Below are 12330 nucleotides of genomic sequence, written 5' to 3'. Positions count from 1 at the left end.
ATCTGTTCTGTCAAGACAAGAGAGACAGTTTCATTAAAAGGAAGCCCAACTCTCATTCTGCTTCTTTAGAACAACTGTTGCCCACCTGTGCATAAAGATGCTTGTTTAAGTCACCGTCAGCCAACTCTAAATATCAAATATAGAATGCAGTTTCACTTCCTCCACTTTCTGGCTTATGACCAAGAAAGCAGTAGGCAGAAAAAGGTCTTGAAATTATACTGCCTGTGATTGATATATTTATTTTGGTTTGCATTTTGTGGGGAAGAGGGGGAAGAATTCTAGACTTCTAAACTTTGAAAGAGATTATCTCAACTCAGATCTGGCAGGAGCCTCGTCCATAGAATTGTTCCAAACAAAAGAAAGGATAATATATGTCTTTTTTGTGACTGAGATGGGACATCAAAATAATGATAAGCCTATCATAGCCAAACCATCTCTGTATCTGGTCTATAAGATTAAGGGAAAGAGGGGAAATCCTAGAGGAAGAAAATAATGAAAAACACTGAGCCATTCCACAGTTGTCATCCACCCATCATGTTTTCGGGGTGGGGTGTCAAAAATCACAACTAATTGGTACGCAGTCAATCATGAATGGCCTGTCCCAGTACCATGACACTGAGAGGGTCCATACGGAACAGCAGCTCCTTCTGCCTTATGTTCCAAAGTAACAGCTAGGCAATTAACTATATGAGAGGCTCTCAAATGTCTCCTTACTTTGTTTCAGGTTCAGGAATCCCCAATACCCTAGCCAGATCGAGAATCACCTCAAAAGATGGGAGAAGATAGGAAGGCAGTATGCAAACTCTGTTATAGATAACACTGTAACTGTTCCATGCAACAACCTGGTAAGCAAGGTGAGAGCCAGAGTAGCTCATTTTTACAAGAGGTAGAAGAAAACTTCAAGGCTTTGGTCTCAGCAAACATGTAAAGCTTATGATATACCACATTCAATAACAGAATGAGATAAGTTTTGTTGCCTATTGCTAGAGCACCAGGTATGACAGTCACTGAAAAGCTGAGTGCGGAAGACTGGCCATGTTTGCTTTACATCTTTCTGATATTCCTAATTAAAATTTCTTACAGAAAGAGTGGACATAAAGAACCAGGACCACACATCTTTCAGAGTTAATAAATAAATAAATAAATAAATAAATATCTTCTGTATACAACCCTATCAAGCCAAAGCTTCTTCACAGAAAAATTAGTACTTATCTATGTTTTTGGATCCAACAATTAGAAGTGTTTTTTCATTCATTCTGATGATATTTATGAAAATAGTACATTCATTACCAGCATCTACCTACATGGCAGTTTCACTTACTTTTAAACGTAGTGTGTGTTCAAGGCCTACTTCATTAGCTGAAAGCCGGAGATCAACATCAACAGGGTAGGGTAAACATGCTGCATCAGTGTCCAGTATCAGTGGGCTCTGTGGGTCCTTAAAGTTAATATTTTCAGCCTGAGCAGTATTAGGAAGCTCATGATCATCTTTGTCCTGTGCTGGAATGGATTCATATTCATATTTTTGTCTCATATCCTCTTCAATTTCATCAGTGCTTAATCCTAAAGCTTGATTTACAGACCGTGCCAACGACGAATCCAAGTGTCCTGCACTAGCTAGTGTTTCTAAAAGCAGTTTAATGAGGCCATGTGTGTCAGTAACAGCAGGGTCGGATACATCTTGCTGCCTCAAGTCAGTATCATGTCCACCAAGACCAGTAATAATTGAGAAAACAGAGTGTGGCGATTCCGAGGTTCTGCCCCCTTAGGGTGGGGGGAGGAGGGGAAAAGTAATCCATTACTAAGTTTTAAAATAAAAGCAAAACCAGACCCCCAAACACCTACCACCATCTCACGCTTTAGCATCAGTTCATACAATACACATACATTTATACTCTTTATATAAATTTTCAGCAGGGAAGATAAGAGGGCAGTTTCTAGATCTAAAAGTCTCTCCCAGATTAAAAAATTACTTTTTTTCAAGTCACTCAATACCACACTATTTCATATTTAAACAGAAGTAGCATCCTATGAACTACATTTTAATAGAAACTTTGTACAATACTCTCTCACTTGTTGGGAGAAAAAGATTTGTTTGAGAAAAATATTTACTTCTCTCCTTTCTATCATTATTGCTCCAAAAGCTGATGGATAACTTAATGCTTAATCTCTCCAAGTTATCACAGACTAAGCATAATTATAAAACTTTACCATTCCCATTTACACCAAACATAACTTAAAAACAGAGTTGTTCTTCTTCTACTAATCCCCTTTTCTCACCTTTTGTTATAAAATCAGGGGTATTTTTCTTTGAAAGAGATAGGTCAAAGAATTACTTTAAGTATCTGATTACCCCAACTCATTTATGAAATACAGAATGGTTTAAGTGCTGTTTGACTAATAAATAAATAAATAAATAAATAATCAAATCATGCTTAGTTACTTAGGCTCACAATATTTTAGGTAAAATTTTTTGCAAGACAAACAGATTACTTTTAGGATTATACAAAAACATGGAAATTCAAACCACAGATGGTGGTATTTTGGTTATCTGAAGGAGTTAAGTCAAAATTTAGCTTTCAAAAGATACTGTTCTGATTTCAGCCAGGTTGAAATGCAGCCACGTATTTTACATTAATAATCAATGTAAAAAGGACCTGAAGTATCATGAATTGCAACAACTATCATGTAAGCTACCCTCCGTTTCCCTCTCCTCCATCCCCACATGCCCGTATCTTTCTGCTCCTCTCAAAAGGGAAACTTATTCCTAATATCAGTTAATTTATCTTCTGAAGTAAACACAGGTACACACCAGAATAACTGACAGTTGATATAAAACCCTCTCCTTCTTCCAGCTACACTTCTCCCTCCTTGTCCCCCTTTCTGAAGGAGACCTGTATCATTGCCCAAAAAAGGGGTCATGGAAACAGAAATCAAAAGGTTTTCTGGGAGATCTTAAGTATCAGATAATATCTGAGATAATTATCTTGATTTTGGATGCAGATATTTCGTGTACAAAAATCAATACCATCTTAGAACTACTGAGTTGTTTCAACTGTCCCACTACGAACATTATCAGTTAATTTAAAACTTAACTGTGTTCATGCTTAGAAGTTTAACTCTCATTTTCAGTCTAAATGTATTAATTATTAATATGGGGTACTGGAGCCATAAAGAATTAGAGCAATGACAGAAGTTAAAGTCTGCAGAAGACATTAGGTAGCAGAAGTCTGCTTAACTGTGGAACTGCTCCAAGACTTTCAAAGGTAGAGTACTAAACAAACTCTTTGGAAGTCAGTCTTCTTCGCAAAGGGAGGGGGCAAGAGCAGCTTCCATGACAACTGCTGTTACCTTGTCTTCTAGAACAAGACAACCTACATCAAAATAGAAACTACGTCTCTTTTGATATACCTCAGGTCAATGTTTAAATGAAGCAAGCATGCATTAAAATACCCATAATAAGCAAAAAAATAATCAATTTATAAAGATTAAATTTTAACATACTTTTAATTATAATATTAAAGAGGAACTAAACAAAGTGTTTCCTACCTTCATACTGACAACTGTTCTCTGAAGATTCACTCATTTTGAAATGTTTCCGCAAGCTTTCTGACTGTTTTTCTAGCTTCCGTTTCAGACCACTTTTATTTCTAAGGTCTTCAGGATCAGACTCTCCACCTACATTTTTTTTCCTACACTGAATCAAGTTAATAAGCTCTTTGAGTCTATCAGGATCATAATCTCCTGGATGAGGGGCTTTTCGCTTGGCAGCAGGAGCTTCACATTTTGAACCGATTCTTTTCCCAGTTTTTGTATTTGCAAAATCAGAGTCTTCTTCTGCGGCTTCATAATCTGAGATGGGACTGAACTGTTGAAGTTTCTGATTTCCCTCCATCAGTTCTTTAGCTCTTGAAACAGGTAGTTGATATGCCTCAGAACCAAAAATATAGTTTTGCAACGAGCTGTCAATATGAGATTTATTTTTTGGAGCAGAATAAAGAAATTTTTTGTCATCCAACCGTGATTCGTATGGATATAATACAAATTCTCTGTATTTTCCAGAGCCACTATAGCATCTTTTCAAGTATTCATTTATATATTTTTCCACAATAGTATTGAAATCTGCAGTAGTGTCCTTACGAGACTGGATTAAAGCAAAGTGTAGAGACTGAATAAACTTTGTGAATTCCGGAACAATCTCCTGATTTTCCTGTAACACCATGGTAGCTGAATTTTTCTGTGCTCCAAATGGAACGTTTTTTTGTGCTGCCATAGAAGAAAAGTTAATTTGTGATTAAAATCAAATCATAAAGCTATAAATAAATTATGTCTAGTTAACAGTACTATAAATATTTGATGAAACACAGTTTGGAAGGACTGTGAAGAACCCAAGCCAAGAAGGGAATTTTTTGTGAAGTAATCAGCTTAAAGCCTATTTAAGAGTCAACTTATGCATATTCATGAAGAATTGCCTAATTTCATCATTTTATAGTAAGCTGTATCCTAGATACACCCATAACTTTCAGTTTAAATCACTTCATTGGCCATTCTAGAAGGAGGTCACTGTGACGGCTTACTAAGGCTTACCAAAGGACAGGCCATGGCTCACCGCAGGGAACAGGGAAGCACAACCCCTTCCCATGCAGTCCTGCCCCATCCATTGTGCCTCTTCTAAACTCACTGAACCCTTCTATAAGGGGATTCAGCTTAGTAACCCAGCAGAAAGCTATACTGCTTTTTCACTTCTTTGCAAACCAATACAACTCAATAAATCAAAGAGCTGCAACAAGTACCAGAGACCCAACATGAGATAAGCAATAGGGGCATGTGGTCAAGAGCCGGTCTTCCCACTGTTGGCAATGGCAAGCTGCTAGATCCTCTTAACCACATCCTTGAAACAGCAGCTCAAGGAAGCTCCAGTTATCTCATTTTCATTCATAGTACCTTTCCCCAACCCCATCACAGACTGAAACCTTTCCCCATTCATATTTAAAAAGTAATGAGAAATACAGAATGAGGTAAGAATCCAGGAAGCGGCCAAGACTTAGGACAAGAACCTGGGCTGCAGTGATGTTACTTCTTTGTAAGAGTGAAATGTCTGGCAAGTGCTAGTTTTTGACCATAATGCTTCTAACTAATTTACAGCAAGCTAAAAGGAGTGTATTCTGCCCCTAGTACTGCTCATTGCAAGTTTCAACTGTAGAAGATTCAAGTCTCATCCAGAAACACCCAAGTTCTACTAAACCCAAGTCATTTCAGTCATCCATCATTACATGCTTGTATCAAGATTTTCTTTGTTCATTTACTCAGTGACTGGTGCATATCCCAATGCAAACCAACCCAACCAATCTGAAGTCAAATTACAGTTACATTAAAGCCTTTCAAATATTTTGTCCTTAGTGTTCCAATGGTTCAAAAAAAAGCCCTCATACTTACAAAGTGCAATGATATTCCTAACACATAGATCTGTTGGAACACTAATGCCCAGTTCTACTAGAATAAATAAATAAATAAAAAGAAAAAACACACACACACAAACACCCTCCAGAAATTAATAAAGTTTTACTTTTTAAAATATGAATAAATTAACAGCAAACAACTCGTGTGCTAAAGACGTCTGAAGAAACACTTTTTGGACACTATTCCCATAACTCAAACTCTGTTCTTCCCAGTTTATACCAACAGATTATACCATTACAGACAAAGACCTCAGCAGATCATAAACTAGATTAAAACGAGCAGGTACGCAACACTCTCGGCAGTAAATGAACTTACTTGAGCTCATTACACCTCTAGGTTCTGGAAATAGAAACAATGCATGTAGCATGCGGGACCGTCCAGTTTGGTGCTCTAGCACATAAAAACAAAATAAAAACTGTTAGGAATGAGAAGCCCCCTGTATTTCAAAAGACAATCTAGTACTCAAAAACCCAAACCCCTGAAAAAAGAAAAAAACCCAAACATGAAAAAGCTGACTGTGCATACCATAAGGTGATGTCATTTGCCAAGGAGAAAGAAGAAAAAGAAATCCTCTGTCCACAAGTGGTTTAACAAGAACCTGTTTTTAAGCAAAAAAATATACAGTCTCAAACTATCAAAGATCAAGACATTTGCTCACTAGCAGTATTGTTACTCCTCCTAGGCTGAACTCCATCACTGGCAAAGTAGTGCAATGATACAACATTCTAGAATATGCCAGCTAAGGAATTCTAGCAAGATTCTGGATATTCTTTTAGTATGACTCAATTAATAATTAGTAAAATTATTTTGAAAAAGGAATAGTCAAATCTGTGCCACTCACAAGTTTCTCTTTCTCCAGCTTTTGAAGTAAACCCTCCAAGTGGCTACCAGAACGGGACTTTTCCACAACTTCATAAAGACTACAGTACATTCCGTTCTTTAACACTGATACAATGAGGAGAAAAAGAAAAAAGAAACAAAATTGTAATTCAGAAAAGTTTTAAGAATTTCCAATTTTAAAAAATAAAGCTAGAACTCTTTACCTTCTTTTGCTCCTAGGTAAGTTTCTTTATAGAACAATGCTGGTGAAATTTTTTTCTTCAATTGATCAATGCTGACAACTTTCTCAATATCAAGCTTCTCAGGACTGGAGACAAAGGTTGAGGGGAAGAGGGAGAAAAAAGAAGAAAAAAAAAAAGACCTCTTTTTTCCATAGTCCTACCCTCAGTGATCAGGTAAGAATTATTAAATACACACTCTTAAAAATCTATTCCTTGGGCTACCTTGTGAGTCAGGGGTGTTTATACCTGCAAGGATGCATGCCATTTAAAAGAGAGAAAGAAAAATCAAACAACTGAGCAAACAAAAAACAGACTAGGCTGACAAAGGGATGTGTACACAAACTAAAACAAGCTCTGGACACTCCTAAGTGACCCAAGAGTCTAGCCTGACACATTTAAAAAAAAGTCTAGCCAACGTATATGTTAGCCTTTCAACTAAACATATTGTCTCCAAAATTCACCCGTTTTGAATAAAAAGAGTTTTAACACAGCAATATTTTTAAATGTTATTCTTTAAACAGTAATACTCACAGCTTGCATGGAAGAAGAGGACGTGCTGCTGACTTCAAGGAAACGTGGCACAGAAGTTTCCCTTTATTCCAGAGCTGTCCCCTCCATAATGTATAGTTAGTTCTATCTAAATTAAGATGGAGACAGAAGGAACGACTAAGTAAAATCACTTGTTAGGAGGGACCGAAAGGAAATGCTAATAAAGAGGCTGCCAAATCTCCAAAAGCAGTTTTGAGGAAATAATACAGTTCAGTAGACAATAGTATGTTAAATATTAAGTTAAAAGGTAAAAGAAAAGATGTTTGCTATTCTATCTTCTTTTGACCTGCTCGGAGCAAAGCAAAGGAGGCTGGTAAGTGACCTGTACCTGTCTATATAAGCATGCCCCCATTCCACAGATGCTGGCAATAACATCCTCTTTCCTTACCTCTACTGCCAACCACTTTCATGCATGTGAGTATTTTGCTTGAATGAGGGTCAAAAGAAAAGGACAACAGATCACATCATTTGAAGTGCCTCTGAACAACAGAATCAGGAAAAGAAGGTAAGTTCTTACTACGCTATAAGTAGAAGAGGACAGGGGAAAAAAAAAATTCTGATGTTGTTCAGTTGTTCCCTGGCAACAGAAGATAACACCTCAAGGTGTCTGTTAGGTCCTCTGACATCAAGAAGATATCCCTGCAACCAGTATGGTACAGTACAAAAGTCAGGTAGACATAACTAAGCAATGATCCTGGTTAAATGCAAACTGAACTACATGGGAGAAAACGTCTAATACATTCCTTGCCTGTATTACAGAAGTCACACATTTCAATATATTCTTACCTGTACTTCTATCTGTGTTGAAGCTGTTGGATCTAACAAAAAAAAAAAAAAAAAAGACAAACAGAATGACTAGCTTGACACAGAAGTTTCTCTCTACTAAATATTACATTAAGGGTGCTTTATTAGTCTAGCAAATAGCAACACCAGTAATATGCTAACATCAAGCTATCACTGTTGCAGCAACTTGCCTGATTTTAGGTATCTTGCATAGCTGTTTTTAGCACTACATAGAGTAGTACAGTCCCCACATTTGGATGCCCTCATATCAGTATAGATACCATTACATCTGTAATTAACCGCCTATTTAGATACTCTCTTATTCAACCAGTAAGAAAATACCAGCAGAGAGTCCAGTGACAAAGTACATAAAACATCTTTTAGAATACCAACCAAGATACTCCTGTGAACATTTTTACGTCTGAAAATTTCCTCTACTGAGCAAAACACACCTTCTATGTGGATTCCACAGGTGAGAAGAGCAGCAGAAATATTTCCTGCAAGAGAGACCAGCTGCACCTCTTGCTTTGAACTAGAAATATTTATTACATTAAGTCCCTGTGACATATCTGTGCATTTCAGAGCTGTTCATTCAAACCAAATCTAAGTCATTATCTACAGTTATAAATTCTTCATGTTGAATGTCCTCTTTCTGAAATTCACTTCCTAGCTTACCTTGATGGGGGCAAGAATTTCGGTACTTGCACCATTTCATCTTTGTAAGTAAATGAAACAACAGCATAAGGACAAACATGCCTTGGTCTTCGTCTTATCTCGTCAAAGCCATATTCATAAAAATAGTACTAAAAAAGAAGTGAACACAATGTTAAATTAGAAATCTGGTAAACTATATTTTGCAAATACTCTAACAGCCCATGACCTTTCTTCCTTGAAACGCGTGCTCTTTGTTCCACAGGACTAGCTTACAAAATCTACCTCATGATTAACTATTTGAATAAACAAAGTGAAACAGTTTAATATTTTGAAACACATTATGCCAAATATTAACTGATAGATATAAAAAGGACATTCAATCAAAAGAAGGTTTTGTCACGGAGGCAACTAAATACTGTTGTGAATTTTGAATTCCATCCCTTCTTCAGCCACAAAGCTCTTGTAAGAAAGAAAAATGTTAATAAGGCAAGCTCTTTGTGAGGAAAAATTAAAAAAACCCCACACATTAATTTCCTAGACATCTGATTTGGCACCAGCTCTGATTTACAGAAATCAATGGAATTTAATATTAAACAGAATGCTTTATAGTAAGTAGTCTGAAATCTATGGAGCTGATGGACTAATCTGACTGCAACAGCAGAACGTATAGACAAGCACTGAATAGTGATGGAATAAGAAAAGGAATGGAGAGATTCAGAACTAATTCCATTCTCTTCTCCCTCACCATTTCCAAATCTGAGAATTCAGTAGGAAAAAACAAAACAAAACTATTCTTTCCTAGCCCATGTTTTCCCTTTTAGGAGTCTCATTTAATGCCCACTAGCCAATTCTACTTTTGCATTTTGAACTTCAGGTTTCAGTCGTCTCCCCTCCCCAACCTATATTCCAGTCCCATGTACATTGCCTAGCCATTTCCTATTCCCACCTGCTTCCTAATCTGAAGGAGAACTTCCCCATCAGGTCCAAAAGGGAGTAGGTATATACAAGGGAAATGGGAGAGGCTGACATCTTGTTCTGTAATTCCTAATACAGACTATTGTGGGCAATAGCTGTGGGCTACTGTTCAACATACACGAGCCTGGAACTTTAGAAGACACGTTCAGCATTGGTTAAATCTTCAGGGAATTTAGCAGTTTAGAAGATCTGTTTTTTAAGTTCTTATATAAGTTAATGCATGCTCAGCTTTCCTCTACCTGAGTAAGTTCATATGCTCGATAAGCCAACAAGGAAGTTACTTTATTTGCATTTTTTGAAACATGACACTCGTGTTTTGGGGTTGGATCTAATGCACTCTTTACTGTTGATTCCATTGCTTTCACACCGATGTGATCATATATGCTTTTCATTTTTCCCTGTAATAAAACACAAGAAGTATAAATGTCAGCTTCTCCCTGAAGACTGGCAAACTGCTTCAAGTGCAAGAGGAAGTAAAAGCAAGCAAAAGAAAACAAGCCATAAGAAGCCATTTATGAGAGTACATTCTCTTCATACTTTCAAAGAAAAGGTACATTTTTGCTCTTTATAAAAATCTACTATTCTTTATTTAAACTCAATGTCAACACAGGATTTTAAACCTGGTAGGTTTTTAGATTCTCTATAAACAGATAGTTGTATGAATGGAGGTAATAAGTAAGGTTAAAAAACACCTTTATTGTATTAATAAGCTATATAGTCTTTCAAGAATAAGTGAGATAAATTTACCTTTATTATTTTAAAAATAATCACATCTCCAGTTGCTCCAGCTTCTAGTGGATTGGCTTGCAATAAATCAGCATACCTGGAGATATATACGCCTGAGAGGAGTACAGAAAAAACACATTATACTGAATGTTAAAATATTGTTTTAGAAGTGTAAGAAGCACTACAAGAGTCTAAAGCTCAATGTCTTCCAGTCAATAAAGATACAACAATTTCTCAGTAATATAATCAAGGAAAGGTATAAGGGCATGTTCACAACTAGCAACTTAGAGACATCAGAAAATTTGTTTACTTGCACCGACTCTAATTTTTATGTCCACATGAAATACCGCAGCATAATATGGACACTAACTCAGTTTGAAAGGAACATAGCTGCATTACTAAAAGTTTTGTGACCAAGCAAACAAGCCCTACCCAACAGTTATACAGATACTGCTTTCAATTCTTTTAACAGCTGATGCCCCTCTGTGCAACGTCCAATTGCGCAACGTGGATATAAGCAGTGAAATATGCTCTAACTACTTTCTGAGAAATAAGGCAGAAAAACACTGGCATCTTCAGCCACCTTTCACATTACACTATTGACAAGAATATAGTGGTTTGCCATGGTGAAGTTACACTTGCATGGAGAAGAAAGGTAGAATGATTTGCTTTTCAAAATTTCAAACATAATATTGTAAATTTAAAGGCCTCAAACAAGCACTGCTGTTGGTCCAGCTGAATATATCAGATCAAGTAACTGTAATTGAATTCAAGTACTCAGAAAAGCATTCATTTTCCTTAGATTTCTCTCATTCCAAGTCTGTATTTCACAGTTTTGATAAATTGTTCCAGTATCTTTTCTATTTAAAACAATAAAACAGACCCATACTTTTTTTCTTTAAATACACATCTGTTTTGTTTTAACTTCAAACATTCGTATTTTCACCTCTGTATAATGCTTGTCTGCATACAGTCTAATCAGTACACATACAGGATGACAGAGTTATTACTCAATTTCCTGTCTGAAAAGCTTTGCAAACTTTCATTACAAGATGCACTTTCAAATCTTGTAACAACACTCATGTCTCCTTCAACTGTCCAACATCATTTAACTATGTCCTCCTCATATTTGTGGATTCAACAATTTCACTTCTATCTACATCAATGCTAAGTATTCCCATTTAGTATTTCCAAATGCGTGTGCGTGTGTGTCTCCATGCACACAGCCAGAGACTGCATTAGTTCTTTGGCCTCTGAATTTACTAGGAAGACACAATGTATTGTTTTGACTTGAGACAAAAGGAGAATTACCTCTTCCCTTTGGGAAAGCAATTTAAATAAGCTGATCAAAAACAGAGCAATGAAATAATGTTCTGAAGTCAATTTCTTTTGCTAAAAATACCTAGCCATGATTTTCCTGCAGTAAGTGCTACAAAACGGGCAGAAAGCTTACACAACTGCATCACGTTATCTTCCAAGTCACAACAAATAATGTCAGTGCATACAACCAGAAGATAGTTACCCATGGTAGGGCTGCCGAGAATTGTTATTTTGGAGTGGCCCACCTGCAGCCCCTTTTCACATATGCTTTGGACCTGAAGAGAACAGACATATTACTATTCAAGCAAATCTATCCAAAAAGCCGGAATATGAACAGAACAGTAAGAAACATTATTACAGAATTCTGATTGAACTTAAAAAAATAAAATCACCCAGAGCTAAGACTAGTCTACACTGCTATATAAACTGTTAAACTGCGTGAGTCATGAACACTCAATATAAAGAAGTTACACAGATTTAACCATACGTAAAAATACAGCTTCCCTAGACCTTAGTCATACTTTATGAGCATTACTTGTTTTTAAATAAACAAAACAGAAGTGAACCTGCTGAAATCCTGTCTCTACAATGACAGAAAAAGCATAGACTCTCCCTTTCCATGACTTTAATTGAAAAAAAATGAAAGAAGAGACCCAAAAGATAAGGTACATTTCCTAATATTAAGGAAGGTTTTGTAGCACAAATGCATATTTGGGGCATGCAAATCCACTAAAAATAGACCTACATACCATCTTGTCTACACATTAAGTTGCATTTCTTGCCTAATAAATAGGTCTCATGG

The 12330-nt window shown here is 36.5% G+C and overlaps 2 protein-coding genes across 6 annotated transcripts in view; one reads left to right on the top strand and one right to left on the bottom strand.

Annotated features, from left to right (window-relative positions):
* Positions 1-6396, top strand: part of CCDC66 (coiled-coil domain containing 66) — a 45333-nt gene extending 38937 nt beyond the window's left edge. The window contains exon 20 of the mRNA XM_067303762.1: positions 6320-6396. The gene's annotated coding sequence lies outside the window, so the exon portion shown is untranslated. The remainder of the gene's footprint in view (positions 1-6319) is intronic.
* Positions 1-12330, bottom strand: part of TASOR (transcription activation suppressor) — a 33521-nt gene that overhangs the window by 11389 nt on the left and 9802 nt on the right. For 4 of the 5 annotated variants that reach the window (XM_067303759.1, XM_067303756.1, XM_067303757.1 and 1 more), the window contains 12 exons: positions 11731-11803; positions 10230-10321; positions 9722-9880; positions 8529-8656; positions 7857-7888; positions 7053-7158; positions 6504-6607; positions 6302-6405; positions 5986-6058; positions 5776-5850; positions 3550-4266; positions 1322-1764 (listed from right to left, as the gene is read on the bottom strand). In XM_067303759.1, the coding sequence (XP_067159860.1) occupies positions 1322-1764; positions 3550-4266; positions 5776-5850; positions 5986-6058; positions 6302-6405; positions 6504-6607; positions 7053-7158; positions 7857-7888; positions 8529-8656; positions 9722-9880; positions 10230-10321; positions 11731-11803 (2106 nt within the window). The remainder of the gene's footprint in view (positions 1-1321; positions 1765-3549; positions 4267-5775; positions 5851-5985; positions 6059-6301; positions 6406-6503; positions 6608-7052; positions 7159-7856; positions 7889-8528; positions 8657-9721; positions 9881-10229; positions 10322-11730; positions 11804-12330) is intronic. The other variant, XM_067303758.1, reaches the window with a different exon arrangement.

The sequence above is a fragment of the Apteryx mantelli genome, chromosome 12 (genome assembly GCF_036417845.1).
Source record: "Apteryx mantelli isolate bAptMan1 chromosome 12, bAptMan1.hap1, whole genome shotgun sequence".
In the NCBI taxonomy this organism is placed as follows: Eukaryota; Metazoa; Chordata; class Aves; order Apterygiformes; family Apterygidae; genus Apteryx; species Apteryx mantelli.
This window is presented reverse-complemented; position numbering and strand designations above follow the sequence as displayed.